General features: G+C 40.8%; 4 protein-coding genes across 4 annotated transcripts; all 4 read left to right on the top strand.

Annotated features, from left to right (window-relative positions):
* The first annotated feature begins 104 nt into the window (after window positions 1-104).
* LOC115053800 (collagenase 3-like) lies at window positions 105-3,703 on the top strand. Its single transcript, XM_029518589.1, has 10 exons — window positions 105-230; window positions 398-645; window positions 732-880; window positions 1,741-1,869; window positions 1,964-2,125; window positions 2,269-2,392; window positions 2,486-2,619; window positions 2,709-2,868; window positions 2,968-3,071; window positions 3,172-3,703. The coding sequence occupies exons 1-10, from the start codon at window positions 132-134 to the stop codon at window positions 3,279-3,281; spliced, it is 1,419 nt and encodes a 472-aa protein (XP_029374449.1). The 5' UTR covers window positions 105-131; the 3' UTR covers window positions 3,282-3,703.
* Window positions 3,704-4,201: 498 nt separating this feature from the next.
* Window positions 4,202-8,323, top strand: LOC115053802 (collagenase 3-like). Its single transcript, XM_029518590.1, has 10 exons — window positions 4,202-4,428; window positions 5,899-6,146; window positions 6,230-6,378; window positions 6,456-6,581; window positions 6,673-6,834; window positions 6,966-7,089; window positions 7,252-7,382; window positions 7,490-7,649; window positions 7,736-7,839; window positions 7,924-8,323. Exons 1-10 carry the CDS (start codon window positions 4,330-4,332, stop codon window positions 8,025-8,027), a joined length of 1,407 nt encoding a protein of 468 aa, XP_029374450.1. The 5' UTR covers window positions 4,202-4,329; the 3' UTR covers window positions 8,028-8,323.
* A 305-nt stretch (window positions 8,324-8,628) lies between these two features.
* acat1 (acetyl-CoA acetyltransferase 1) lies at window positions 8,629-13,811 on the top strand. The gene is made up of 12 exons (XM_029519495.1): window positions 8,629-8,775; window positions 9,293-9,340; window positions 9,417-9,534; window positions 9,778-9,873; window positions 10,050-10,150; window positions 11,156-11,299; window positions 11,521-11,671; window positions 11,765-11,860; window positions 11,984-12,097; window positions 12,337-12,401; window positions 12,539-12,696; window positions 13,448-13,811. Exons 1-12 carry the CDS (start codon window positions 8,725-8,727, stop codon window positions 13,566-13,568), a joined length of 1,263 nt encoding a protein of 420 aa, XP_029375355.1. The 5' UTR covers window positions 8,629-8,724; the 3' UTR covers window positions 13,569-13,811.
* A 143-nt stretch (window positions 13,812-13,954) lies between these two features.
* tmprss2 (transmembrane serine protease 2) lies at window positions 13,955-20,472 on the top strand. Its single transcript, XM_029519493.1, has 14 exons — window positions 13,955-15,308; window positions 15,515-15,556; window positions 15,735-15,927; window positions 16,447-16,539; window positions 16,650-16,766; window positions 16,867-16,996; window positions 17,261-17,377; window positions 17,489-17,529; window positions 17,872-18,040; window positions 18,151-18,323; window positions 18,420-18,515; window positions 18,685-18,827; window positions 18,912-19,064; window positions 19,508-20,472. The coding sequence occupies exons 2-14, from the start codon at window positions 15,542-15,544 to the stop codon at window positions 19,514-19,516; spliced, it is 1,449 nt and encodes a 482-aa protein (XP_029375353.1). The 5' UTR covers window positions 13,955-15,308; window positions 15,515-15,541; the 3' UTR covers window positions 19,517-20,472.
* Window positions 20,473-25,006: the final 4,534 nt, after the last annotated feature.

Raw genomic sequence — 25,006 nt, 5'->3', positions numbered from 1 at the left:
GACATCCATCCTTGCATCACTGACTCAAAACAAGTAGTTGCCCAACCCACCCACCTACTCCTCGACAGATCCTCTCCTCGGCCTATATATAAGAACAGATTCCATTGCAGACACACATTCAACGAGCAAACATGAAGTCTTTCAGTTTGTGCATTTTACTAAGTCTGGCAGTCACAGTTCACTGTGTGCCGCTATCAGATGTTACTGTGCAAGATGAAAGTTTTGCTGAGGTTTGTGCATTTACTTTGCCATGTCTTTGTGTCTTCTTGTAATATTTAACATTGAATATGATTCCAAGGTTTATTATGATTATCATTATTTATACATTTTCTTTTGACAATTGTCATTGTCCAAAGACCATTAGTGACTGGTATTACATCCTTGTCTCTTTGTGCAGAGCTACCTGAAGAAGTTTTTCAACCTGACAGAGGAGAGCGGTCCTTCTGTCAGACGTGGAGTCAGCCCACTGACAAAGAAGCTGATTGAGATGCAGTCTTTCTTTGGTCTCAACATCACTGGGACGCTGGATGCCGACACCCTGGCCATGATGAAGAAACCTCGCTGTGGTGTTCCAGACACCAATATTGGCCAGTTCTCCACTTTTGGAAACAACCTCAAGTGGCAGAAGAACAGCCTAACCTACAGGTGAATGATCTGAAGATAGAATGTGGCAGGAAGAGTTCTCGTAGTTATTCTATCTATGAATACCATCAACCATTTTTTTCTGACAGGATTGAAAACTACACACCTGACATGTCCGTGTCAGAGGTGGATGACTCTATCGAGAAAGCTCTGCAGGTCTGGGCCAGAGTCACTCCTCTGAGATTCACAAGGATCAAGAGGGGAACTGCTGACATCATGATCTCCTTTGCTCGCAGATGTATGTACAAAAAACTTTCCATAGTTGGAAGTTGTAGAATTGCTGTTTCTACCTTTTACACACTATGGTGACTATGGTGTATGACAAAGTATGAAAGATAAAATTGCTTATGCAATCTGTTTTTTTTAGCATTGTTTTATTAAACTATAAATATAATGATATACACATAGTAGTGTAACGATATTATAATATAATATAGATGTATAGCTCATTAAATATTCAAGTATGATCTACTTATATCACAAGTTGTACCAATTGCTTACCAGTTGTCCTTGGTATGACATAGATAAAATAGCACTGCATCACCTCCATTCACCACATCATATCTTCTGCGTGTAAAATCTTAATTTGAAAGTATAAACTGAATTACTGTCATATTTCCAAAATTTCTACAATATTTTCACATGTATAGAAGTGTAGTATGACGTATCTATATTTCAACGCCAACGGATTTTCATTTTTAAAGAAAAGTCAGTTGAGGCCCTAATGTCCTCTGCGATACCACATTCTGTAACTTCATGTATGTCTGAGTGACATTTGCCCGTTGAGGACTGACAGTGGATTATACAGATTGTACAGTTATACAGTTATGCTGTACATGACATGTTGACATGCCTGTACTTGCAGTTTTTTAGCCATGGTGTTTTAGGGCTTAGGAAGACACTGACAAACTGTGTGTTTCCATAACACAGGCTTGTGCCTGTGATGTCCCACCTGCTTTCATGTTGGGAGTAATTATAGTGCAGATGATCCGACAGACCTATCCGTGACACGCTTTCTGATTAGTTTCATTTTACAGAAATGCAATGAGTATTTTTCTTGTTTTCAAAACATGACAAGAATATCCTTTATCTCTACAGCACATGGAGATTATTACCCCTTTGATGGCCCCGATGGCACTCTTGCTCATGCCTTCGCCCCGTCCAATGGTATTGGAGGAGATGCCCATTTTGATGATGATGAGAACTTCACTTTCCGCTCAAACAGAGGTACGTTTGTTATCATGTCTTATTTCTTCTCTGTCAGTGATTGATTTGCCAGAGAGGATTTGTACCTTTTTTAAATCTGTCTTTTCTGCTGTAGGTTACGTCCTCTTCATTGTAGCAGCTCATGAGTTCGGCCACTCTCTGGGTTTGTCTCACTCTGATGATCCTGGTGCTCTCATGTACCCTACTTACTCATACAGAAACCCTGACACCTTTGTTCTGCCCCGGGATGATGTGAGGGGCATCCAGTCTCTCTATGGTTAGTACTAATTGGCTGGATCATCACTGTCTGTTTTCTCAAACAGAACTGGCAGAATCTTTGATGATTCTGTTGTTTGGCTTTGTCGCAATGTGATGCTTGCCTTTATGGACATGTAGTGACTCTTTTCATTTTACTTCCAGGTCCAAATTCCGAGAAGGATCCCTCTGAGCCTGAGAACCCTGACACGCCCGATGTCTGTGATTCTTCCATGGTCTTGGATGCTGTCACCACTCTGCGAGGAGAGATGCTCTTCTTCAAGGACAGGTATCAGACTTACTGTACAGTAAGATACTAAATGTCTGATCGTCTGTCTATTGGAATCATTTGTCACCATAAGTACCTTTCTTTTGTTCTCAGCTTCTTGTGGCGAAAACATCCTCAAAGCAACAGACCTCAGCAAAGTCTAATCAGAAGCTTGTGGCCCGATGCCCCGGTCAATATCGATGCTGCCTATGAGAGCCGAGAGTCAGACAAAATCTTTCTCTTTAAAGGTATGTCTGTTATTTATCCCCCCAAATCAACAACTTTGACAACCGTGCAACTTTCCACACAATATTTTTGAATGGTCTTTTTCCTGCAGATCGTAAATTTTGGGCCTACACCGGCTACACTCCAGTAAAGGGCTATCCTAAAACACTGAGCAGTTTGGGTCTGCCTAAAACTGTGAAGAAAATCGATGCTGCATTTTATGATGCTGATTCGGGTAGAACCCTCTTCTTCACAGGCAACGATTTCTTCAGGTGTGCCTGGGTTAAATATTTATTTTTGTCTTCAGAATAATTGATTCTTTGCACTTTTCCCTTATTTAATTTGTCTAAATACTGTCTGTCTTGCTTCAGTTACAACGAGGCCAGAAGGACTATGGACTGGGGATATCCCAGACGTCTTGATTATACCTTTCAGCGAATGCCCAACAAGGTGACTGCAGCTTTCCAGTACAGAGGTGAGTATGAAATGAATAGATCTCCACATCTCTTTCTTTTAATACACACAACTATTCCTTTAACAATTTAAGACACTGACGCTGCGCTTCTGTTCTGCAGGTTTCACTTACATCTACAGGGGACCCTACATATTTGAGTATGACCTGAGGTATGGGAGGTTGTACCGTATATTGAGGAACAGCTACTTCTTACCCTGCAGCAATTTCTAGACCACTTTACCATTTAAACTATTGATAGCCACTAATGTAGAGTAAGAATTAATGTACGTACAATAAAGAATGTTTTTACCAAGTAATTTTTTGTAATAATTGGTTAATTTTTTCATTAAAAAATTATATCAAGAAAGTGGAATGTAATTTTCACATATGTATACATTTTTTTAAAAACAGACCTCTCACTTGTTGTCTTTATACTGACTTTCATACAAAGTGGCTTCAGTAGCTGCAACTGTAACATCTTGAAAATTAAGTGTTTTTGCACTCAGATTTATTCATAACTTTTAATCAGATTTCATGTATGCATATGTCTAAGTAAATAAATTTAGCTTCACCATTTTACGAAGACATTGTGATATTATGTGAAAAGCATTACAATATCAGGCGATATGCAATATAAATAATATGAGATTACAGTTGCAAAAGTGTTGCTCTTTCATATCACTCACAGTACAGCATGACATACCAATATCTCAATTTCGCCATCTCTGGCAGATACAGGAAGTAGATCTGTCTCAATAAGCACTAATAATTTCTGTGAAATAATCATCAAGTGTGTGTATGGCTTTCACAACATCAGTAAATACTATTGGTAACCTCAGTAAGCTTTATGAGTTGCAGAGCAAGGAGTGGCATCAATTGAGTTAATTAAGCAAACTCAGAAACACTTGATGTTATCACTTAATGTTCCCGTTGATGGTCTACACAGGACTACCTTAGATCAGAATCACGTTCACACAGGCCTGAGTTACTCTAATTTGCCCTTATCTTAAATATACTACTCTCGGACTCCCTCTCTCCTGACTGCAGTTATATCTCTGCTGTTGTTCAAATGGGCCTGTTCAGACATTTGCAGGAATGTGTTGCTGTCCCATCATGCATCATTAAAAACTGCTCCCACATCCAAAACACTGAAATTGAGAATTTCAGGAAATAACCAACTCCTGCATTCCACCTGAGCACCTGAAATCAGCTCAAGTCTGAGGAGGGGAATAAATAAAGTACCTGGAGTTATTTTGTCTCTTCAGTAGAAGAAGGAATCATGGAAGGTGTTGTGTTTGTGTTGATAGTGGGAATTGTAGTACACTGTGGAGCTGTGCCAACAACTTCACCCAGCCCTGAAGAGCTCACTAAAGCCCAGGTAAACATGAGGCACTCTCAAAGTTGAAGTATTGCAATGTTTTTCAGGGTTTAATTAACCTGTGCAATGGGGAAAAGGGAGCGTTCATTTTTTAACCTTTTAACCTTTAAACTTATCAAACAAAGTTCTATTTTCAGAAATGTTAGTTCCCTATTGAAGCATTTATGGGCATCTTAAAAGAGCGTTGTAGCGCTAAAACTGCTGTGAAAGTCAAAATTTGAGGCTCAAAGATCATGTTGACTGTGGTTTTATCTTGAGATGAAAAATACCTTTTCATTTGTGAAGCCTGGAGCTCCATGTCAAACTTTATCCCGAACAATTAGGTCACTTTATCTTTACTTTGTGACGCAGCAAATTTTCAAATGCTTAAGAATCTGTTTGTTGAATCTTAACATTTGCACAATTGACAATTTGAATGATTAAACACATAGTACAGATTTTCAGTCAGTTTTTCTTTTTTGTGAGAATATACAGTGTACCTCAGATGTCAACTAATGGTCTAAAGTAAAAAACTGTGAAATGCAAGAAGTCCATCCATAACCTATCCATTATCTGTTGTCAGTGGGTGAGGTCAGGATCTAACCTGGACAGGTCAGCCGTCAATCACAGGGCTACAAATGGGACAGGGGGAAAGACAGATTACCTGAAGACAGGCCGCAGAGGGAGAAGGGAGGGAGAACATTCATGCTGTACACAGAAAGACCACAATGTCTTTTGGTGATCAGACAGTAGTAACCACAGAAACAGTCTAAGAAGTAAATTTAAAAATGTTAAAGGCAAAGTGGGCAGCACGGCGACATACTGGTTAGCACTGTAGCCCCACAGCAACAAGGTCGCCGGTTCCCAGCCTGGGGACTTTCTGTGTGGAATTCGTATGTTCTCCCTGTGGCTGCATGGGTTTCCTCCCACCGTCTAAACACATCATGCTTGAATTAACTGGTGACTCTAAATTGTTCGTAGGTCTGAATGTGAGTGTGAGTGGTTGTTGGTCTCTGTCTGTCTCTGTGTGTTGGCCCTGTGATGGACTGGTGACCTGTCCAGAGTGACCCCGCCCTCACCCAGAGTGAGCTGGGGTTGGCTCCAGCACCCCCTGTAACCCAAAAAATGGTAGAAGATGAATAAATAAATGAAGGGAAGGTATTCCCGACTAAAGTTACAATGTGGTCCATAAAGATAATAAAAGAGCAGTTTATGCACTCAAACATCAAACAACAACCAAACAAACCCAAGATCTTTTTGAATCATGCATCTATTTTCATGTACTTGTTCACATAACAGTAGAGCTGGAACCACAAACTATGAGGTATGAACTTGAAGTAATCACTGAATTATTGTATTATTTAACTACTGCTACTAACTTACTACTAATAATAATATAGGTAAATAAGTACATTACTAAGCAATGGCATCCATCAAAAGACGCATTTTATCTGCATGTTATAGTTTTTTATTCGTATTTTCTGCATCCAGGACTATCTGTCCCAGTTTTTCACTGGTGCTGGTGTCAATGCCCCTGGCAGAGTCTTACGCATCTCTCTAGACTCTTTTGAAGAACGTCTGAGAAAAATGCAGGAGTTTTTTGGCCTGGAGGCGACAGGGCAGTTGGACTCCCAAACCTTAGAAGTGATGGGTCGCCCTCGCTGTGGTTTCGCTGACGTGACAAGATATGGCCACTTCGACAGTCAACCAAAATGGGACAAGCCTTTGATCACTTACAGGTATTACGCAACAAGTCCCCACACGCAGTTCATCTACAGATAAAGGACAAACTCACAGTGTTTTAACCCTCACACTGCTGTAGGATAACTGAATACACACCAGACTTGAGTCAAAGTGACGTGGATGCAACCATAGCCAAGGCTCTGAAGCTCTACAGTGATGTCATTCCTCTAGATTTTGAGCAGATTGACAGCGGCACCGCTGACATCATGATCATGTTCAAGGGTCTAGGTAAGGCAGCCCTGTCACCTGCTTGAAGGAAATAGTTTGATTAAGTGGAAACTTAGCTCCTCTTCTCTACAAACCAGCCCATGGAGATTTTTCTCCATTTGATGCGGAGGGTGGGGTCTTGGCCCATGCATTCTCTCCTGCAGAAGGCCTTGGGGGTGACACCCACTTTGATGAGGATGAAAGCTGGACTCTCACATCAGCAGGTGCTGACTCTGGGGAAACATTGTAATAGAGATGATCATAGTCTATGGCTGAGTGAGAGCATGGAGTAACTTTCCCAGTGTGTATACGCAGGAAGCAACCTGTTCTTGGTGGCAGCCCATGAGTTCGGCCATGCACTGGGCCTGGCCCACTCTCAGGTCCAGACAGCTCTGATGTTTCCCACCTACCAATATGTGAACACAGAGGGATACAAGCTTCAAGATGATGACAGAGAAGGAATACAAGCTCTCTATGGTGAGCCCCAAAATGATTCACAGAGTGACTTCGGGGGCCTTTTATTTTACAGCCACAATGCTTTTCATTAAGACACAAACTGTCCTTGAGCTTTACCAGTGTGACAACTTTGTTTTTCAAACATTTACTAGGAGTCAGAACTGAACCAACTGAACCAGAATCAAGACCACAACCTCCACCAGACAGGTGCAGCAGGACTGTAGTTTTCGATGCTGCAACCTCTGTCGGGAAAAATATTTACTTCTTCAAAGATGGGTGAGACATTAGTCCCTTACCGTTGATTTTTTTTCATTCAGCTTTAATTTTAATATGCTATTCCAGAGTTAACTATTAATGTCAAAATTAAAAACACCGGTGAGGTTTAGGCTTCCTTTTTTCATCCCATGATTTTTACAGAAGTGTGTGTTTGTTTGAAAGATATTTCTGGACTCATTCTCGGTCCTGGGATGGCATCAATATGAGGAGCATTCAGGTTGCCTGGCCTGGAATCAGTAGCATTGATGCTGCTTATGAGCATAAGAGAACCAATACGGTCACTTTCTTCAAAGGTACAGAATTTACTTTAACTAATGTGAGCAATGATGTGTTCTTTTTGATTAAAAGTGGACAAAAAAGTATTAAATGCATTTTGGCTCTCCACCTTTTTGTGTGACAGGGAATAACTACTGGAAGCTCAGAGGAAACACTTTCCTACCTGGTTATCCAAGGCCTCTCTCTGATCTAGGCTTCCCACTATATGTCACAAAAGTAGATGCTGCTGTGCATGTGTCATTTACCGGCCGGACCCTCCTCTTTGTGAACAGCAAATACTGGGGGTGAGTACTGTGAATAGCGATGAACATAGACTGAATCTATGACAGGTGTTGTTTATTGATGAACAACATTCACACATTACTCTTAGCTATGATGAAAGGAGTGGCACTATGGATGATGGGTACCCAAAGTTCATACACAGAGATCTCCCTGGGATTGGAAACCAAGTGGATGCTGCCTTTGAGAGTAAAGGTAAGTAACAGACAAATGGCAATCCCTCTGCTGCAGCATTATGTCCCAAAGGCCTCATATCAATGATGCATCCCCTCATTTCAGGTTACCTACACTTCTCACATGGATCTGAAATGAAAGTGTATGACTACATGCGAAGAAGAACTATTCGAACACAGTCAAACTATAAATTTATGGATTGCAAATAAGGAATTGCACACATAGATACACAGACAGATATACATGCACAGACAGACTAAACAATATTTAAGTCTGGTAAGTGATTGTGACTTTAGACTATAAAACTGACAGTACATAATTTGAAGAAAATACAATAAGAAAATACAAAACATTCCAATACAACAATACAACAAGAAATTGTTTAATTGTTTAACAATGCTGTTGGCAACAGCTGCTTGCTACCTGGTTGATGGTTTCTCTTGGACATGCACCAGCTTCTCATGATGTAATCAAGCATTAAAAGAAAAAAGTTCAAATGCTTCTTTGTCCTTTGTACATAACGTAGTTAAGGGTGATTTACAATCCGCAGTGCTGCAGTGTGTGCTTGTGTGTGTGCATGGTGTGTATTAATCTAGGATTTAAGTGGATAACATCGTTACTAGTGGTAGTAGTAGTAGTAGTAGTAATATGTAGTGGGTGATCTAGTGTCTGACTGTGCCCCGCCTCTCGCCCTGGGATTGGCTTCAGCCCTAAGCGGTGGAACCAATGAGGGACGGGCGATGCATGCACTCTGTGGTAAAACTACAATAACCACAACGCCCAGCTACTCATGACGCTACGGGGAACACACCTCTCGCTGTGATTGGCCGGTATGTTTACCCTATGCTACATGGCCGAAGGTGAAGTGGGCGCCAATGTGTCACAGTCCTCGTCTCTGAGTCCAAAATGCCATCCAGTGGACTTTTAACCACGCACGGCCACATGTATTGGCGCCTGGTAAGTGGGGGTGTGGACCACATCGATGTGTTTGTGCGGGACACGGTGTGAGTTAGCTGGGTGTAGCAGCAATCTTAACAAGGCCCGGGCCAACCAGGCAGCTCCGCTCAGCTCACCATGTCTGTCCTTGAGCTCAAAGATGGACAAGGAGCCCGGGCACACCGGCACAGGTACATCCGGCTGTGTCATGGCGTCACAGCATCGGCTGTCTCACCCAGATAAGACAGAAGCTAACAGGTGGAACACACAACGTATGGCTAGCTAACTGGAAGTATAAAAAGAGCTATTAAAGGCTTTTGTCACTTTGCTAGAAGAGCTAACTATTCTCCCCCCTGCCTGCTCTTGTATTTAGCGTTGTCAACATGCGTGCTAACAGTTTCCATTATGGTCCAAAAGTTGACCCTGAAAGGGGAGCAAAGAGCTCCAGTGTGAACAGCCTGACAGGCAGGACTGTGGGCATCAACACCACCACATGAATAGAAGATGAACTGTCCACGTTGTTGTTCTGTCACTTCAGGCTCACAAGTACCTAACAAGGACCTACACATCTCGGCCCTCCCTCAATGTGAGTACATTAAGCTGTCCCCACAGTCCAATGTTTGGGCCGGGCCCTTCAATGAACACTTGTTTGATGCTTTCAGGAAGTCGTCATTGTCAGTGCAGTCCGCACTCCTATGGGCTCCTTCAGAGGAAGCCTGGCAGCAGTGCCAGCCACCAAGCTGGGCTCCATCGCCATCAAGGGGGCCATAGACAAAGCAGGTACATTCAGATGGTCAACCTGGAATTAGACAGGGCTGTTTTCCTCATTTTTTGAATATACTTGGCTCATTCTGTTAAAAAGTGTGCTATTGTTTAGTAGGAGCTGGTTTGTCATGAGCTCATCATGTGTGTAAATATTTGCAGTTTCATATTGTTTTTTTTTTTTTTGTTGCCTGGATTGCTGCAGCAGTTGACAGTGGTCGTGTGCGTTTGGTGCATTGACCTATTGCTTTTTGTGATAAGGAATTGCTCCTGACGAGGTGAAAGAGGTCTACATGGGCAATGTGCTTCAGGCAGGAGAGGGACAGGCCCCCACAAGACAAGCTTTGCTTGGTGCAGGTGTGGTCACTTGTTTTTGTTTTGTTTTTTTTTTATTTATATATATTTGAACTACATTCATATCACTAGAATTATGCGAAACTATTACAACACACAAAAGTACAACATACAAAAGTATGAGTGACGGTTTACAAAGAGAGTTTAAAATGCATATATGTCTCTGGTTGTGTCTCCAGGCTTGAACCTCAGCACTCCAGCAACAACCATCAACAAAGTCTGCGCCTCTGGGATGAAGTCCATAATGATGGCAGCTCAGAGTCTAATGTGTGGGCATCAGGTTGGGTTGACATTAAATATATATATTGTTAATATATATTGTTGCTTTGCAGCTGCAAGCTGCTGACATTGATGTAATTTGCATAGCGTATGATATCATAGCTAATGTTGGGTCTGAAGAAAGGAGATTATTCTGGATCTTGATTATGTGTTTTAAAATCACAGTGATGTGATGTAATGGATCCCTATATTTGATCTTGAAGCTACTTAATGTGACCAAAAACAAGCTCTGTTTACCTTAAACTCTACAATATGATAAGTGACCTGAGACTGTGGCTTGCTAAGGTACACCACATACTTAGCAAGACTTTGGCTATTACTACTAATGCACAAACACATGCCTGTGTGTTTGTTAATCAAAAGCCTTATATGTATGTGCGTGCATTGATATGAGTTGGCCACACTAAGGACCGTGTGACTCCTAACCTGTTAATATTAATAAAGATCTTTAAGGGGCTGAGGGCAGCAAACTATATTGCTGTGAAATCATGGCAATAATGGCTGCATCACTGAGCTGCCCTATTATACTAGCTACTGGAGGGAAATTCATAGATGTAAAAAAGTTTAAAAAAAGTTTCAGAAATGACAAAAGCAAATAAACTCCAGTAATGAATCTTACTTAGCTCTTTATGAGACCACAGTTAGAGAAATCAATTTTTTTTGTGGTTCTTGCTGTTTGTGTGTGTTAGGCTCTGTACATGTGCATATATGACAGTATAAACTCACATGCAGCTTGCAGCTTGTCCATTGTCCCCATAATGTGTGTATATATTTCTGACACAATTTAGTCATCACCAAAGGTCCAAATTGACCATTGGTGTGATCAGTGTTCTCCAGTACCACTGTTTTAGATGCACAAAAGATTTCCCCACATTTCTATCATGATGGTCAGCTTTGATCTAGAACAGCCTTCGGTGTTACAGTGTAAACTGATATTTCAAATGTGAATATATATATATATATATATATATATATATATATATATTTTTGGTTTTTTTTTTATAAGGATGTGATGGTGGCAGGGGGCATGGAGAGCATGTCCAATGTGCCTTATGTTATGACCAGAGAGACTCCAGCCTACGGAGGAGTAAGGATGGAAGACCTAATTGTAAAGGATGGACTCACTGATGTGTACAACAAATTCCACATGGTAACAGCCAACTTTTTTCTCAATTTTTCCTCACTGGAAAATAAATAATTCACATAAATCAGGGTCAACATAAAATTCCTTCTTGCTTCAGTAATGGCAGTGTGACAGGGCCTTTCTGTAAAGTAAAGATGAAAGCCTTTTTCCTATAATATTTGTCATGAAATAAGGTAAATTCAAAGATGAATTATATTTAGATTTGACTACACTTTGGCATTTGACAGGGAAACTGTGCAGAGAACACAGCTAAGAACTGTAAGATCACCAGAGAAGAACAGGATGCCTATGCCATCGGCTCATACAGCCGCAGCAAAGCCGCATATGAGTCTGGAGTCTTGGCCAAGGAAATTGTACCAGTGAGCATCCCCCAAAGAGGTACAGCAACCTGGCAACAACATATTTCTCTTGGGGTATTCCTTGACAGTGATCATTTACTCTGCAAAGTGATCTGTTGATATGAATTTGTAGGCAAACCTGATGTGGTTGTTAGTGAAGACGAGGAGTGGAGGAGGGTGGACTTCAGCAAAGTTCCCAAACTGAAGGCAGTGTTCCAGAAAGAGAACGGTAAACATGCACTGATCACCAGTCTTTTTATTTGTCTTTAAACCTCTAATGTAGCATCAATATCTATGTGCAGACATTCTGTTTTTAAAAGAATATAGATGTAGCTAAAGTTCTATTTTTCAGGCACGGTGACTGCAGCCAATGCCAGCACGCTGAATGATGGAGCTGCTGCGCTCGTTTTAATGACAGCTGATGCTGCAAAAAGACTCAATGTCACTCCACTGGCAAGGATTGTGTGTAAGCTTTATGCACAGACACACTAAGAAAAGCTTACATGTGGAGCTAAACTGAGGTTGGGTGATGTGATTGTTCTTGCAATCTTTGTGATTGCACTAAAAAAAAACATTGAAACAATAAACTTTTTTTTCTCTCTAAGTTTACTTCAAACGAAACTTTACTTGTTTCACTCGTCTCACATAATCATTATCATAGTTGTCCTGTGATTTGTTGAAGTAACAGAATATGTTTCCATGTAGCTTTTGCTGATGCTGCAGTTGCCCCCATTGACTTCCCCATTGCTCCTGCATATGCGGCACCAAAGGTGGGTATGAGGCTGTACTCAGCAACCTATTGTAATTGTATGTTGAAGTAAAACTTTTAAATATATTCTCATATACATGCTCATGACTTAATTGGTGCATTTTTATTGGAATACCCTAACGTATGAATCTGTATCAGGTGCTGGAGGCAGCAGGGTTGAAGAAGGACGATATCTCTATGTGGGAGATCAATGAGGCCTTCAGTGTGGTTGTCCTGGCCAACATCAAGATGTTGGACATTGATGCATCAAAAGTCAACGTCAACGGTGGGGCTGTGTCCCTGGGACATCCAATCGGGTAAGCAGCTGATGCTGATGCACAGTGGCTGGTAATTACAGTATCTCACAAAAGTGAGTACACCCCGCACTTTTCTGCCAATACTTCATTATATCTTTTCATGGGACAACACTGAAGAAAATAACTCAACACACAGCAATTAGTGTCTAAACTGCTGGCAACAAAAGTGAGTACACCCCTAAGTGAAAATGTCCAAATTGGGCCGAAAGGGTCAATATTTTGTGCGGCCACCATTATTTTCCAGCACTGCCTTAACCCTCTTGGGCATGGAGTTCACTAGAGCTTCACAGTTTGCGACTGGAATCCTCTTCCACTCCTCCCTGACAACATCACTGAGCTGGTGGAGGCTGTGTGTCAAGTTATTTTGAGGGGACAGTAAATTTACACTGTTATACAAGTTGTACACTGACTGCTTTACATTGTATCAAAGTGTAATTTCTTCAGTGTTGTTCCATGAAAAGATATAATGAAATATTTGCAGAAATGTGCAGGGTGATCTCACTTTTGAAAGATATTGTAAGTCTAAATGAGAGATGTGACCTCGAGTGAAGAGGAAAAAAAAATATTTCCCCATTCTCAGGAAGAGTCCTAGAGAATAAATAGTCTCCTAAAATATCTTTAACCACTTCTTTGATGTCGACAAAGATTTCTATTGTCTCCTTTAAAATTGGAATTGCAACGGTCATTGGAGAGCCAACATCACAATGCAAAAAAAATCGATGTCTTGCTTTATTTCTCTCTCCTTTGTCAGGATGTCTGGTGCAAGAATTGTGGGTCACATGGTGCACAATCTGAAGTCGGGTCAGTACGGGCTGGCAGGCATCTGCAACGGAGGTGGTGGAGCTTCATCTATTCTGATCCAGAAGTTGTAGTAAATCTGAGGTCTCTGTTAAGATTTGAAGTTTGTTGACCACCATTTGGCTCCAAAAGTCACATCTTCTGAGAAGGAAACATCTTTTAAAATCTTATGCCAGCTGCCTTAATAACTAAGTAGTAAACTGCACCCTCACGAGTCTTGAAAACACTCCTTTATTTGACATCTTGTGCAAAAAATTGATTAATATTTAACTCTGCATTGAAATGAATGAATAAATACTGTAGTTTTTTGAAGTCAATGCTCGCCAATGACGCCAATGTTTTCTAATGGTCAGAATATCAATGACTAGGCTTCACAGCTCTTACATTGCTTTGGTCTTTGTCTTTTTTTTTTTTGTTTCCAATTACCGTTAATATTGTAGTGTTGACACTGTAATGTTAAAGTTGACCACTAGATGACCCCATTAATCCTTTTAATAAGTGCACTCCATGTTGCAATGGACACAAGCATGTCAGATGGGCTTAATTGTTCTCAAGCTGCCTTTACACAAGGTTCTATGGGCATTTGTTCCAATTGTGACATATTTTAATTCTGGTGGCTTACTGAAGGATTGGTTCACTAATTGTCCAAAATGTTTCCATTCCCATACAGTGGAAGTGGATGGAAAGTAGGACTGTGGTGTTTAATGCTAAATTTTACAAAGTGTAAAAAGTAGACAATTTCAGAATGGACCTTCTCTAAACGGGAATACAAATATCAACTATACAAAAGTACATGTGGCACTGCCAGAGCTAAGGAAAGATGGTGACCATGTAGTTACCAATTTATTACTACACCCAGCCTAACGGTGAAATAACTTCTTCCTCTGTTTCAGTTTAGAAAAAATGACATTCCTCTGAAGCCTTGACTTTTGTTCTTTCCCCTTCCTGCCAGTTATCCCAGTAAAACATTGAGTTAAACATTAATGAGGTCTGCAAGTAATTTGCTATCAGTCTTTGTTAGTCCACTTGCCCATTAGTTACTGATTAAAAACAGGCCGATGACGTTTGTATTAAGGAGGAAGGACAATGGTATGGCTAACATAAGGACTACATCTTTTTTCTCATGATTCACTCACATTTTCCTCTAAGACTGAATAGCAGCTGTAGGTCAAACAAGCAGTTAACAGCACTTTCAACTGCTGACTCCTCCTGTTCCTGCCAGTCACAGTGTGGAACTTAAGTTTCTGGAAAACATTATGCTGAACTTGGATTGAATTCACCTTTTTTTTTTTTTTTTTATGAACCATATATGAACCATGGTTGAAGGTAAAGCACAAACTAGAGGATGTTCAGTTTAAGTCTGTGAGGTTTCATAAAGTAGAATAAGAACCTCAAACATTGCACATGTATAAATCTTTGCTGCCATATGGAGAAATCTGAGCTCCTATTAAATCAATATCACAGAGGTGGTAGGTGTTTATCTCACTGCTACTCAAATTAGACAGACATCAAAATTTTAAATGAGCTGGTGATTATGAGATCAAATTTGTCAGTGAATGACTGATTGAAGCCTGGCTGTGATCAGATGATAATTATTATCAGCGCTTACCTACATCAATACTTGCTGTGTCATTTTGAAGTGTTTACTAAATGAACTGATATACAATAGGTTGGCTTATGCACACAGAGACCAAAGGTGTGGTCGTGGCGGTTGATTACGTGAAGCAATGGAGAGAGTAAGACACAGAGAGTGTAGCAGGGAGTGAAGGAGCAGAGGGAGTCAGATCGCGGAAGGAATTTGTGGGAATTTCAAGGTAGGTCGAAAGCTTGGGAAAATATGGATGGATGTTAGTGGAGTCTAAGTTTCTATATTAGTTGCTGAAGAACTGAACTTGGCGTTATGGAGAAACATTTTAATGGACGTTGCTCAGTCAATGTGACGACTACTTTAATATTGTTTTTAATGTGTGAGCAGTACTTCATTCATTTTAAGTGTAAAACACTGTATGAACTTCTCCAGGTGTGACAGTGTACCACTCCAGGCAGCATGACCAGTTTTGGTGTGAGTAATAATCAGGCTAAATCGCTTCTACTGTTAAACTGTCTTCATGAACACTGACCTCATATTTTTATACAATAATTTTCTTTAAATGATGGCTCAATTTTCTCACTCAAAATCCACGTCATCTCTCCTTCCATTCTTTATTTTGGCAATTTAGCTTCTTTCTGTTTATCTGTAGGCAAATGGTCCAATCTATGACAACAGAGGGTTCTGGTATGGTGAAGAAACCCCCCGTCCGTACAGCCAGCAGCAGGGTATCTACCCTACCATTCCACCTCAGACCCCTAACTATGTCCCCACCGCTTCCAGGACCATCAACACCCACCACACTGTGGTGCCTGGAGCAGCACATAATACAGGGCAAAAGAAAGGTACGGTGACTGATTTCCAGGCAGTCACGTGATATCTGCTGCAGCTTCACACATTCAGCTCATTTATCGTTTGGTTTCTTCAAAGAAGGAAGAAAACACATTTTTTTGCTTTAAACTTGTATATAGTCTCACTTGGTCTGATATGAGTAAAGAGTTTATGATGGAAAATTAGCCAACTGTTGTGCCACTGTTATACTCTGTGTGCAAAATCTTCTAATGCTAATTTTCATATCAAAAGTGTTGAATTGGGACGCACGTACACAAAGAGATATATAGGAAATTCTTGGATGAAAATGAACAATATATGATCGCATGGACTGTTAACTTTGTAAACATGATTAACTCTCCTCCAAATTCATTTTGTTCATAAATGAATGCAGCAGGTGGTAGCATCATCAATTCAGACTTCAAACACACAGTATATCTTCTCAACATGTCATTTATATGTCTGATTCAGGCTGTGTAGTGACTGCTGGGCCAGACTCAGCTGTACTGATGGCCGTTTATCTTGCCTCACAGGGATAAAGAAATGTCACTGGAAATATATCATATCAGCCTCTCTGTGTGTGCTTCTCATCCTGGCAGTGGCCAGCCTCTTGCTCTGGTACTTCTGTAAGTTCGGCTGAAGATCTTTGTAGCTGCCTGAAATCCTTTTTGCCCCTTGATGAGTTTTGCATGACATCTCTGTCAGCTATATGCTATGTGTTTGTGCGTGTGTGCAGTATACTACCAGTGTTTACTGGGGAGGTCGTGCAGAAAAGGTGGGAAGTGTCTGGACCCCTCACAGTGGTGTGATGGCGTTTGTGACTGTTCAGGTGGAGAAGATGAAGCTCAGTGCTGTAAGATGTTCAAAATCAACATCCCCATCTTCTACACATATGCACTGTGTTATGCACGGCGTTTATGTTACATCAGTCAACGGCATGCTCTTTATCACAGTTCGCCTTCACGGGACCAACTTCTTGCTGGAGACTTACTCGTCAAGCAGCCAAAGATGGATGCCCGTGTGTGCTGACAGCTGGGACAACAACTATGGCATGGCTGTGTGTGAGCAGTTGGGCTACAAGAGGTGCTCTTTTCTGCAGAGTCTAACTGGTGCTGAATTAAAATTAAACTGAGTTTTTCAAAGCGTCATGCTGAATTATGTGAGGAAGGGGAAGCTTCTGAAACATTACTTAGACTGTCCTAGATGTACAATACATGATTAATTTCATGGTGAAAACGTTTTGTATTGTTAAAAAAAAAACCTACATCAGATGGTATAACTTCTGATCTCTCTCTAAAGTTGAAATGGTTTGTCTTTATCACTGATCACATGATCTCTGTCTCACAGCCAGGATTATGTGAGCTATACGCCAGCGGCAGCTGGTTCTTTGGCTTTCAGAGGATACATGAGGCTGAAGCCTGGGAGTACACATAAGTCAGATATTCAGTCACAGCTCACTCACAGGTACAATTTTTACACAGTATGATGATGAGTTACGTTTGCACAGCGAGTTCCTAATGTTGAATTCCTTCATAAGTGTTAAAAGATTTGTTTTGGATTTCCTTTTCTTTGCAGCTCAAGTTGCTCAGCTGAAACTGTCACACTTAAATGTATTGGTAAGCTATTGTTTTAACAAGGATATCACTGCAATGCTGAAATATGTCTACATTCATGTTGTATGTGCAAATCAGTTTGGACAGCTACATTTATCCAGGCACTGAGACTTCCTTCTTAGAGGAAGATGTGAGTGAATCATGAGAAAAAAGATGTAGTCCTTATATTAGCCATACCATTGTCCTTCCTCCTTAGTACAAATGTCACCGGAATGTTTTTAATCAGTAACTAATGGGCAAGTGGACTAACAAGGAACAGAACTTTAACGATACCTGAATTGAAGTTTTTCTTTTCTTTGTGCCATGAGAAATTTTGTTGTATTAACCTCTTTTCCCCATCTGCAGCTTGTGGACAGAGTCCAAATGCCCCCAGTACTCGCATTGTAGGTGGCACAGAGGCTGTAAATGGAGCCTGGCCATGGCAGGTCAGTCTCCAGATTCAGGGTCAACATTTTTGTGGGGGCTCCATCATCAGCCCTTACTGGATCCTCTCTGCTGCACACTGTTTCCAAGAGTAAGCACACCATTACTCATCCTTCATGCTGTGTGCCCTGCTTTACATTTGGTTTTGAAAATAAACATGACAGATATCCAGAAGGACATTCTTTCTGTTTTTCATGGCAGATACTCCCGTCCTTATTTGTGGACAGTATACTCTGGTGATGTAAGTTTGATCAAAATGGGTTTTGGTTCTGGCAAGACTGTTGAGAAAATTATTAGTCATGCTAATTATGATCCAGACACTAAGGACAATGACATCGCCCTGTTAAAGCTCAACACACCTCTGAGTTTTACAGGTAAGTGCAATTCATCTTCCATTATTCAGAATGATACTGAATTTATTTATTCACTGATAATGAGAGCACTTGATGTCGTGGTTATTCATCCATCAGGAACAGTAAAACCAGTATGTCTCCCCAACTTTGGTATGGAACTCTATGCTAACCATCAAGCGTGGATCACAGGGTGGGGAGCCCTGCGCTCATCCGGTGAGTGAATATGTCCAAGTTTCCATGTCTTCTGAAAAATTCATAGATGTTATACCAGATTTATTTTCCCTTCCTTTCCATAAATTATTTATCCAAGCATTTTCTTAAGGCTTCACTATTGGAGCTTGGTTAAGCTAATTTTGGGTGTAAAATGATGGCTGTTTCTCAGGACCAGCTCCCGACAAGTTAAACCAGGCCCAGGTGACCATTTACAGCAGAGAGATCTGTAATAGACAAGACGTCTTAGGTGGACATGTCACTGAGACCATGATCTGTGCCGGAAAACTGCAGGGAGGAGTCGACTCGTGTCAGGTTGGTTTGAGTGTCCTCACTCTGTCACACACACACACACACACACACTAAGCTAAGAGACTAATTTCTTTTCATATGCTTCAGGGTGACAGTGGAGGACCCCTGGTAGTGAGGGAAAGAGGTGTATGGTGGCTGGTAGGGGACACCAGCTGGGGGATTGGATGTGCTTTGATGAACAGGCCAGGAGTCTATGGCAACGTAATCTACTTTACTGAATGGATATACGGTCAAATGCAGGTACAGTATGTTCATATGATAGAAATGTATCTCTCCTGTTAACCTTTATAACAGATATCAAAGGTTCTCTTGTTAGAGGGTTATTTTTTATGAGGATTTCTTTTTAGGTTTTTTTTTTTTTTGTTTTTCAATTGTTACTTCTGTCTGAGCTGAGCCTTAAACTAGAATGAATGAATAACGGTGCATGAAGCATGACTAACTTTTATGGCAAATGTGTTTGCAAACAACAGTGAGAAACAGAGCAACATAAAGCTGGAGTACCAATTAAAGAGCAGTGTTTTCTTGTCTTTTGGCTCTGGTTTGGTAAACAGCAAAGCTTGAGTCAGCAGGGTATGCTATTTGAATGAGTTATATGGGGTGCTGTTATGTTTACAGCTTCCTAAGCAGAAAAACAACCTCCTCACACCAGATATCTAACTGAAACATTGTGTTTATTCTGACAGAATGAGTGACGGAAATGCCACCGAACTTGAAGACAAACCACTTTGATTAATCAGCTACTTATCACACACTCTGCACTTTGAATCTGAAAATATAAGTGACCTGCAAGAGATTTTTTAAAAACAAGACAAGGAATGTACAAAAATAACATGTCATTTCATTATTTTTCTATACTTACTATTACTACAGATTTAATGCTTGTATCAAGCTGTAATCAAGCTTATGTTGTAATCAAACAAATTATGTGTTCATGCAGCTAATTCGATTCTTACTGCAGAATTCACACTATTGTCTTCTCAACATAACTGCATAACATATCAAAAGCTCAGGTGAAACCCCACCAACGGTCCTACATTCACCTGTTGGCCCTCCAAGCACTCAATATTGTGCTGAGAGCTTGGGGGGTAAAATGTTCCGAAAACCTCAACATGTCATTTGACACTGACCAGGCACTTCATAGTGTGCGCCTAAGAATTGGCGGATATTGGGGGTTTTTGTTATTTTGATTGTGGCACAATTGTCTGTACTGCAACAGGTTTCAGTTGAGTTTCAAACACAACCGTTTCCGGAGTTTTTTTTTACTCAGACAGGAGCAGAAAACTGGAAACACCCAGTAAACAGCTGCAGCTCAGTGGGTGGAAAGGCCTCATTGATGAGGGAGGCTAGAGAAGAATTGCCTAGGTGGCTGACAAAACTGTTACTTTCACTCAGAAAGGGGTGATCAAAAAAAGCACCAGAATGAACAATACATCTGACATGAAGATCAAGTTAGATGTTTCCTCAGGGAATTAATTTTATTTCTTTTATTCTAAGTAGCATATTGTGATCTTGACACTGTGCCTCTGTATGTGTGTGCATGTGTTCATTCTCATGTTATGTGTTCGTATGTTCTCAACTGGTTATATAGAAGAGGAAAACTCTTCAATATTGTTTTGGAAATGTTTATAAAAATAAAGGTATAAAGTTGCTTCTTATTGTTAAGTCATAATCATTCTGGAAAAAAAAAAAAAAAAAAAAAAAAAAAACACCTCAATGCTTTGCTCTGTGAAAGAGTGCCACCCTGTGGCAGCCATAACCACATCAAACATTATTACAGAGCAGCTGTGACTGTGAGAGCCACCAAGGACATTATTTAGAATTTCTATTCACACACCTGAAACCAAACTCATTCACATAATGTGCTAACAACCTTGCGCACACCTACAAGTGAAAGGCTTTTACATATGCAACTGAAACACTCCTGCACACAGTCAGTCTGACTAATCCATTACAGGTATTTACAGTCAGAAAACCAACCCATCAAATAATACATTATTTGTTTTTCATGTATGTCTGATGTTACCCAATGGCTTATGCTACAAGTATGCTACAGTTAGTCATTCAAAGCATTTATGGTTAAATACTTAAAATAAATGAAATGTAGTTTTTGTGCAGTCCGGTGATTTGGAGCTTTATATAGAGTTTTACCATCCATTTTTTTTCATATCACATTTTCCTTGATCACAATATTATAAGGGAGCATTGAATATATAAACATTTTACTGCTATCTGGGCAATATTTTCACTTCATTGTTAGAGTTTCATTGTTGTAAGTAAAGGTTTCACCAGTTTCTATACAAAATTTTTCATTGTGTATGTCAGATCATGAATTTTCAGAGCTGTGTGTAAAAGTTTTCACTTGTATGTGTGCAAGGTTTCAATATGAGATGTGAATGAATTTGTTTTGAATTGTAAATAAGGTCCCTGAGGGTCACTGTAAACGAGGCTCTCACTGCTCTTCAATTCCCAAGTTTTGCAAACTTATTTCAGAATAAATGCTCACTGGAATTGGAAACTCCTGCACATGTCACAATGCAACTCTCACTTAATACTACTTCAGATATATCTCACTGAAAAGTGTGCATATGTGTGAGAGAGAAAGAGAGACAGAGAGAGAGGTGGCAGCTTCCTTTGCTTGAGTAAGTGCAGGACATTTTTCTCTGGAGGGGTTAGAGTTTGCCTGGCCCTCACTGAAGGTGAGTGGCCCCCCATTGCCCTTTCCTCAAACTAAGTAGAAATTAACACCATAGAACTGAGGAAAACCTGAATGGAAAATAAAATTACACTCCATACAAATAAGTATTTATTTATAAATAAGTATTTATTTCCCATTTTCAAGACATGACCGACGGACTTCACCTCTGTGCTGTACATGGAGAAATGAACATGGACAGCATGATGAACAAGAAGTTCTACCAGACCTGGTAGCCATTTTTAGATCATCTCGTTAAGTCTAATGGGGGCCCTGACCACTGATAAGATCCATGATAGGCCGCTCACCTCTTCCTCTAGAATTTGTGCTTGTAAAAAGTACTAGTGATACAACAATGTACGTCATTGACTGAAGTATTTGCCCTTCAGTTTGTTTTGTTTTTTTTATTTATTTTTTTATTTTCATCCTTATTTCTCTTGTATGTCTTGCGCTACTTAAAAATATTGTGGAAAAAAAAGAATATGCTCTTCAACTATTTGCAGATTTTCACAGGTGGCTCACATGATAAAGCTGGAATATGAGACTTCATTCCAGAATTTGAAGTAAGTTTAACAAATCTAATTGCAGGCCAATCACAGGTCTGTGCAGTGGAATTAATTGCAGTTATTATTGGGCTTCAGTGGGTCGAAGAAGAAAGACCAGACAGGGTGGTGATTTACAGTACAGTGATTTGGCAGCAGTGATTTAAGTTTACAGATGATGGAATCAATCACCAACTATAACATATTGGAAATATTTCAGTGGTCATGTAGAATGGAAAAATTAGGAATAACAGTAGGATTTTGTTCAGTACCAGCACATGTGGGGTTAAAAGGGAATTAATTAGTAGATAGGATAACAAAGATAGCATTGGGAAAAGGAGAAGGGAAAGCAATTATTAAAAAGGGACTGACAGAATTGTGGCTAGAAAAAGGGGATAAGGACTGTAAAGGTAGAAAATGCTGTAAAATACAGAAACGGGATTGATGAGGTCATTATCAAGATCAAAATTTGAACACAGGATTAAATAAAAACATTCTTCATGCTGGGAAATGTTCATTCACAAATGTGCACAACTGGTAATGTAGGAGAAAAGATTTCATGTGTACTCACAAGTTGTCGAAAATGTAATGAAGACTTGAACACAGTGAGAGAGCGCGGTCAAGAGCGGAAAACATGGAGAGAAGGCGAGGGGTTATGGAATTGATAAACACTGGTGGTTCTAATCATACATACCACACCACAGAGTAGGATATCACCCTTTTTTAAATTCACTTATGATAATGGCTCGTGACAGGGATCATGATAGTGCCATCCCATTCTATAGTTGGAGGAAAACCCTGAGTGACCCAAGGGCCCTCAATCCGGGTCCCTGTGTTGATGGTACTACCGGTGAAGCCCAGCAGGTGTGGACAGAGACAGAGACAGACAGGGACAGCTCTCTCCTGGTCCAGCTGTGAACGTCATTGTGACAATGAAACATGTCGCACCTTTACGTGTTGAGCTGGAGACTCCAGCTGTGTGTACTGAGTAAGTTACTGTTTTTACTAAACTGCTGGCTGTTCGCCTTTTCTCCGCTAACTAATGAAACTAATGAAAAAGCCTGAATGTTTGGAAGCTAGCAAAGCAACAGGGACGCACTGTTAGCAAGTTCGTTATCTGTCGACTTGAAGCTGCTAATACTGCACAGTAACACCATGGACTCATTCCATTCCAAGGCTCCTCACTCACCCACACACTCTACACAAGTCTACACAGGTCTACACACTCTACACAGGTCTACACACCCTACACAGGTCTGCACAGGTCTACACACCCTACACAGGTCTGCACAGGTCTACACAGGTCTACACACCCTACACAGGTCTACACACCCTACACAGGTCTGCACAGGTCTACACACTCTACACACTCTACACAGGTCTGCACAAGTCCAGTTCTCAACTCTGACAAAACAGAAGTTATTGTACTCGGTCCTAAGCACCTCAGAAAAATACTATCTAATCATCTCATCAGTCTGGACGGCATTACTTTGCCTTCCACCTCCACTGTTAAAAACTTAATTTTTTAATTTTCAATTAATTTTTGACCAGGACATGTCCTTTGTCCCTCACATAAAACAAGTTAGTCGGGCAGCTTTCTTCCACCTGAGAAACATGAGGAAAATCAGAAACATCCTTTCTCAGGATGGTGCAGAAAAACTAGTCCATGCATTTGTAACTTCTAGGCTGGACTACTGTAACTCATTACTATCTGGATGTCCAAACAAATCTCGAAAAGGCCTTCAGTTAATTTAGAACGCTGCTGCACGAATATTAACAGGAACTAGGAAAAGAGATCACATCTCTCCTGTGTTAGCTGCTCTTCATTGGCTGCCAGTAAAATATAGAGTAGAATTCAAAATCCTTCTTTTAACATATAAAGCTCTTAACGGCCAAGCTCCATCATATCTCACAGAGCTCATTGTTCCTTACTGTCCTAGCAGGCCACTCCGCTCTAGATGGAGGTTTACTTGTGGTTCCTAGAGACTCCAAGAGTAAATCTGGAGGCAGTTTATTCAGTTATCAGGCTCCTCTTCTATGGAACCAACTTCCAGTATCGGTCCGGGGGGCGGACTCTTTAGCAATTTTCAAGACCAGGCTTAAAAGTTTCCTGTATGACAGAGCTTATAGTTACAAAGTTAGTAAGTCCTCTACTCTTTAGCTATGCTGCTGTAGGCCTAGACTGCTGGGGGAAGGACTGAGCTTCTCTCTCTGTCTCTCTGTCTCTCCCTGTCTCTCCCTGTTACCCGCTCTCCCCCTCTCTCTCTGTCTCTCCCTGTCACCCTCTCTCCCCCTCTCCCTCTTTCTCTCTCCCTCCCTCTCGCTCGCTCTCCCTTCCTCCACCCTTGCATGCGCTGATAAGAACCATCCTTCTTAAAAAACACAGTTTCACCCAGTTCTAAGCATTTATACTGCATTTACTAACCATGTTCTGCCAAAGTCTCTGTCTCTCCCAGTTCCTCTCCTCTCTCTCCCTGTCCTCATCCTGCAGGTGGTGACTCATCTCCATCCCATGTTCCTGCAACACCTGCTGGTCCCATATAGCATGAATTCTGTATTACAGCTCAACTCCATGAACTTCATGCAGCAACATGTTCCTGCCTACACCCCCCCCCCCCCCCCCCCCCCCCCCCCAATGCCTGTCTCTCTCTCTCTCTCCCACTCTCAAACCAACAGGTCGAGGCAGATGGCCACCCCCCCTGAGCCTGGTTCTGCTCAAGGTTTCTGCCTCTTAAAGGAAGTTTTTCCTTGCCACTGTTGCCAAGTGCTCGCTCATCGGGGGATCTGTTGGGTCTCTTTAAATAAATTTATAAAGAGTTTGGTCTAGACCTGCTCTGTATGTAAAGTGCCTTGATGTAACTTTGTTATGATTTGGCGCTATACAAATAAATCTGATTTGATTTGATTTGATTTGACACAAGTCTGCACAAGGGTACACAAGTCTACAC

Source organism: Echeneis naucrates, chromosome 14, assembly GCF_900963305.1.
Source record: "Echeneis naucrates chromosome 14, fEcheNa1.1, whole genome shotgun sequence".
NCBI classification, from domain to species: domain Eukaryota; kingdom Metazoa; phylum Chordata; class Actinopteri; order Carangiformes; family Echeneidae; genus Echeneis; species Echeneis naucrates.
Note: the sequence above shows the minus strand (reverse complement) of the source record. Positions and strands in the feature narration are given on the sequence as shown.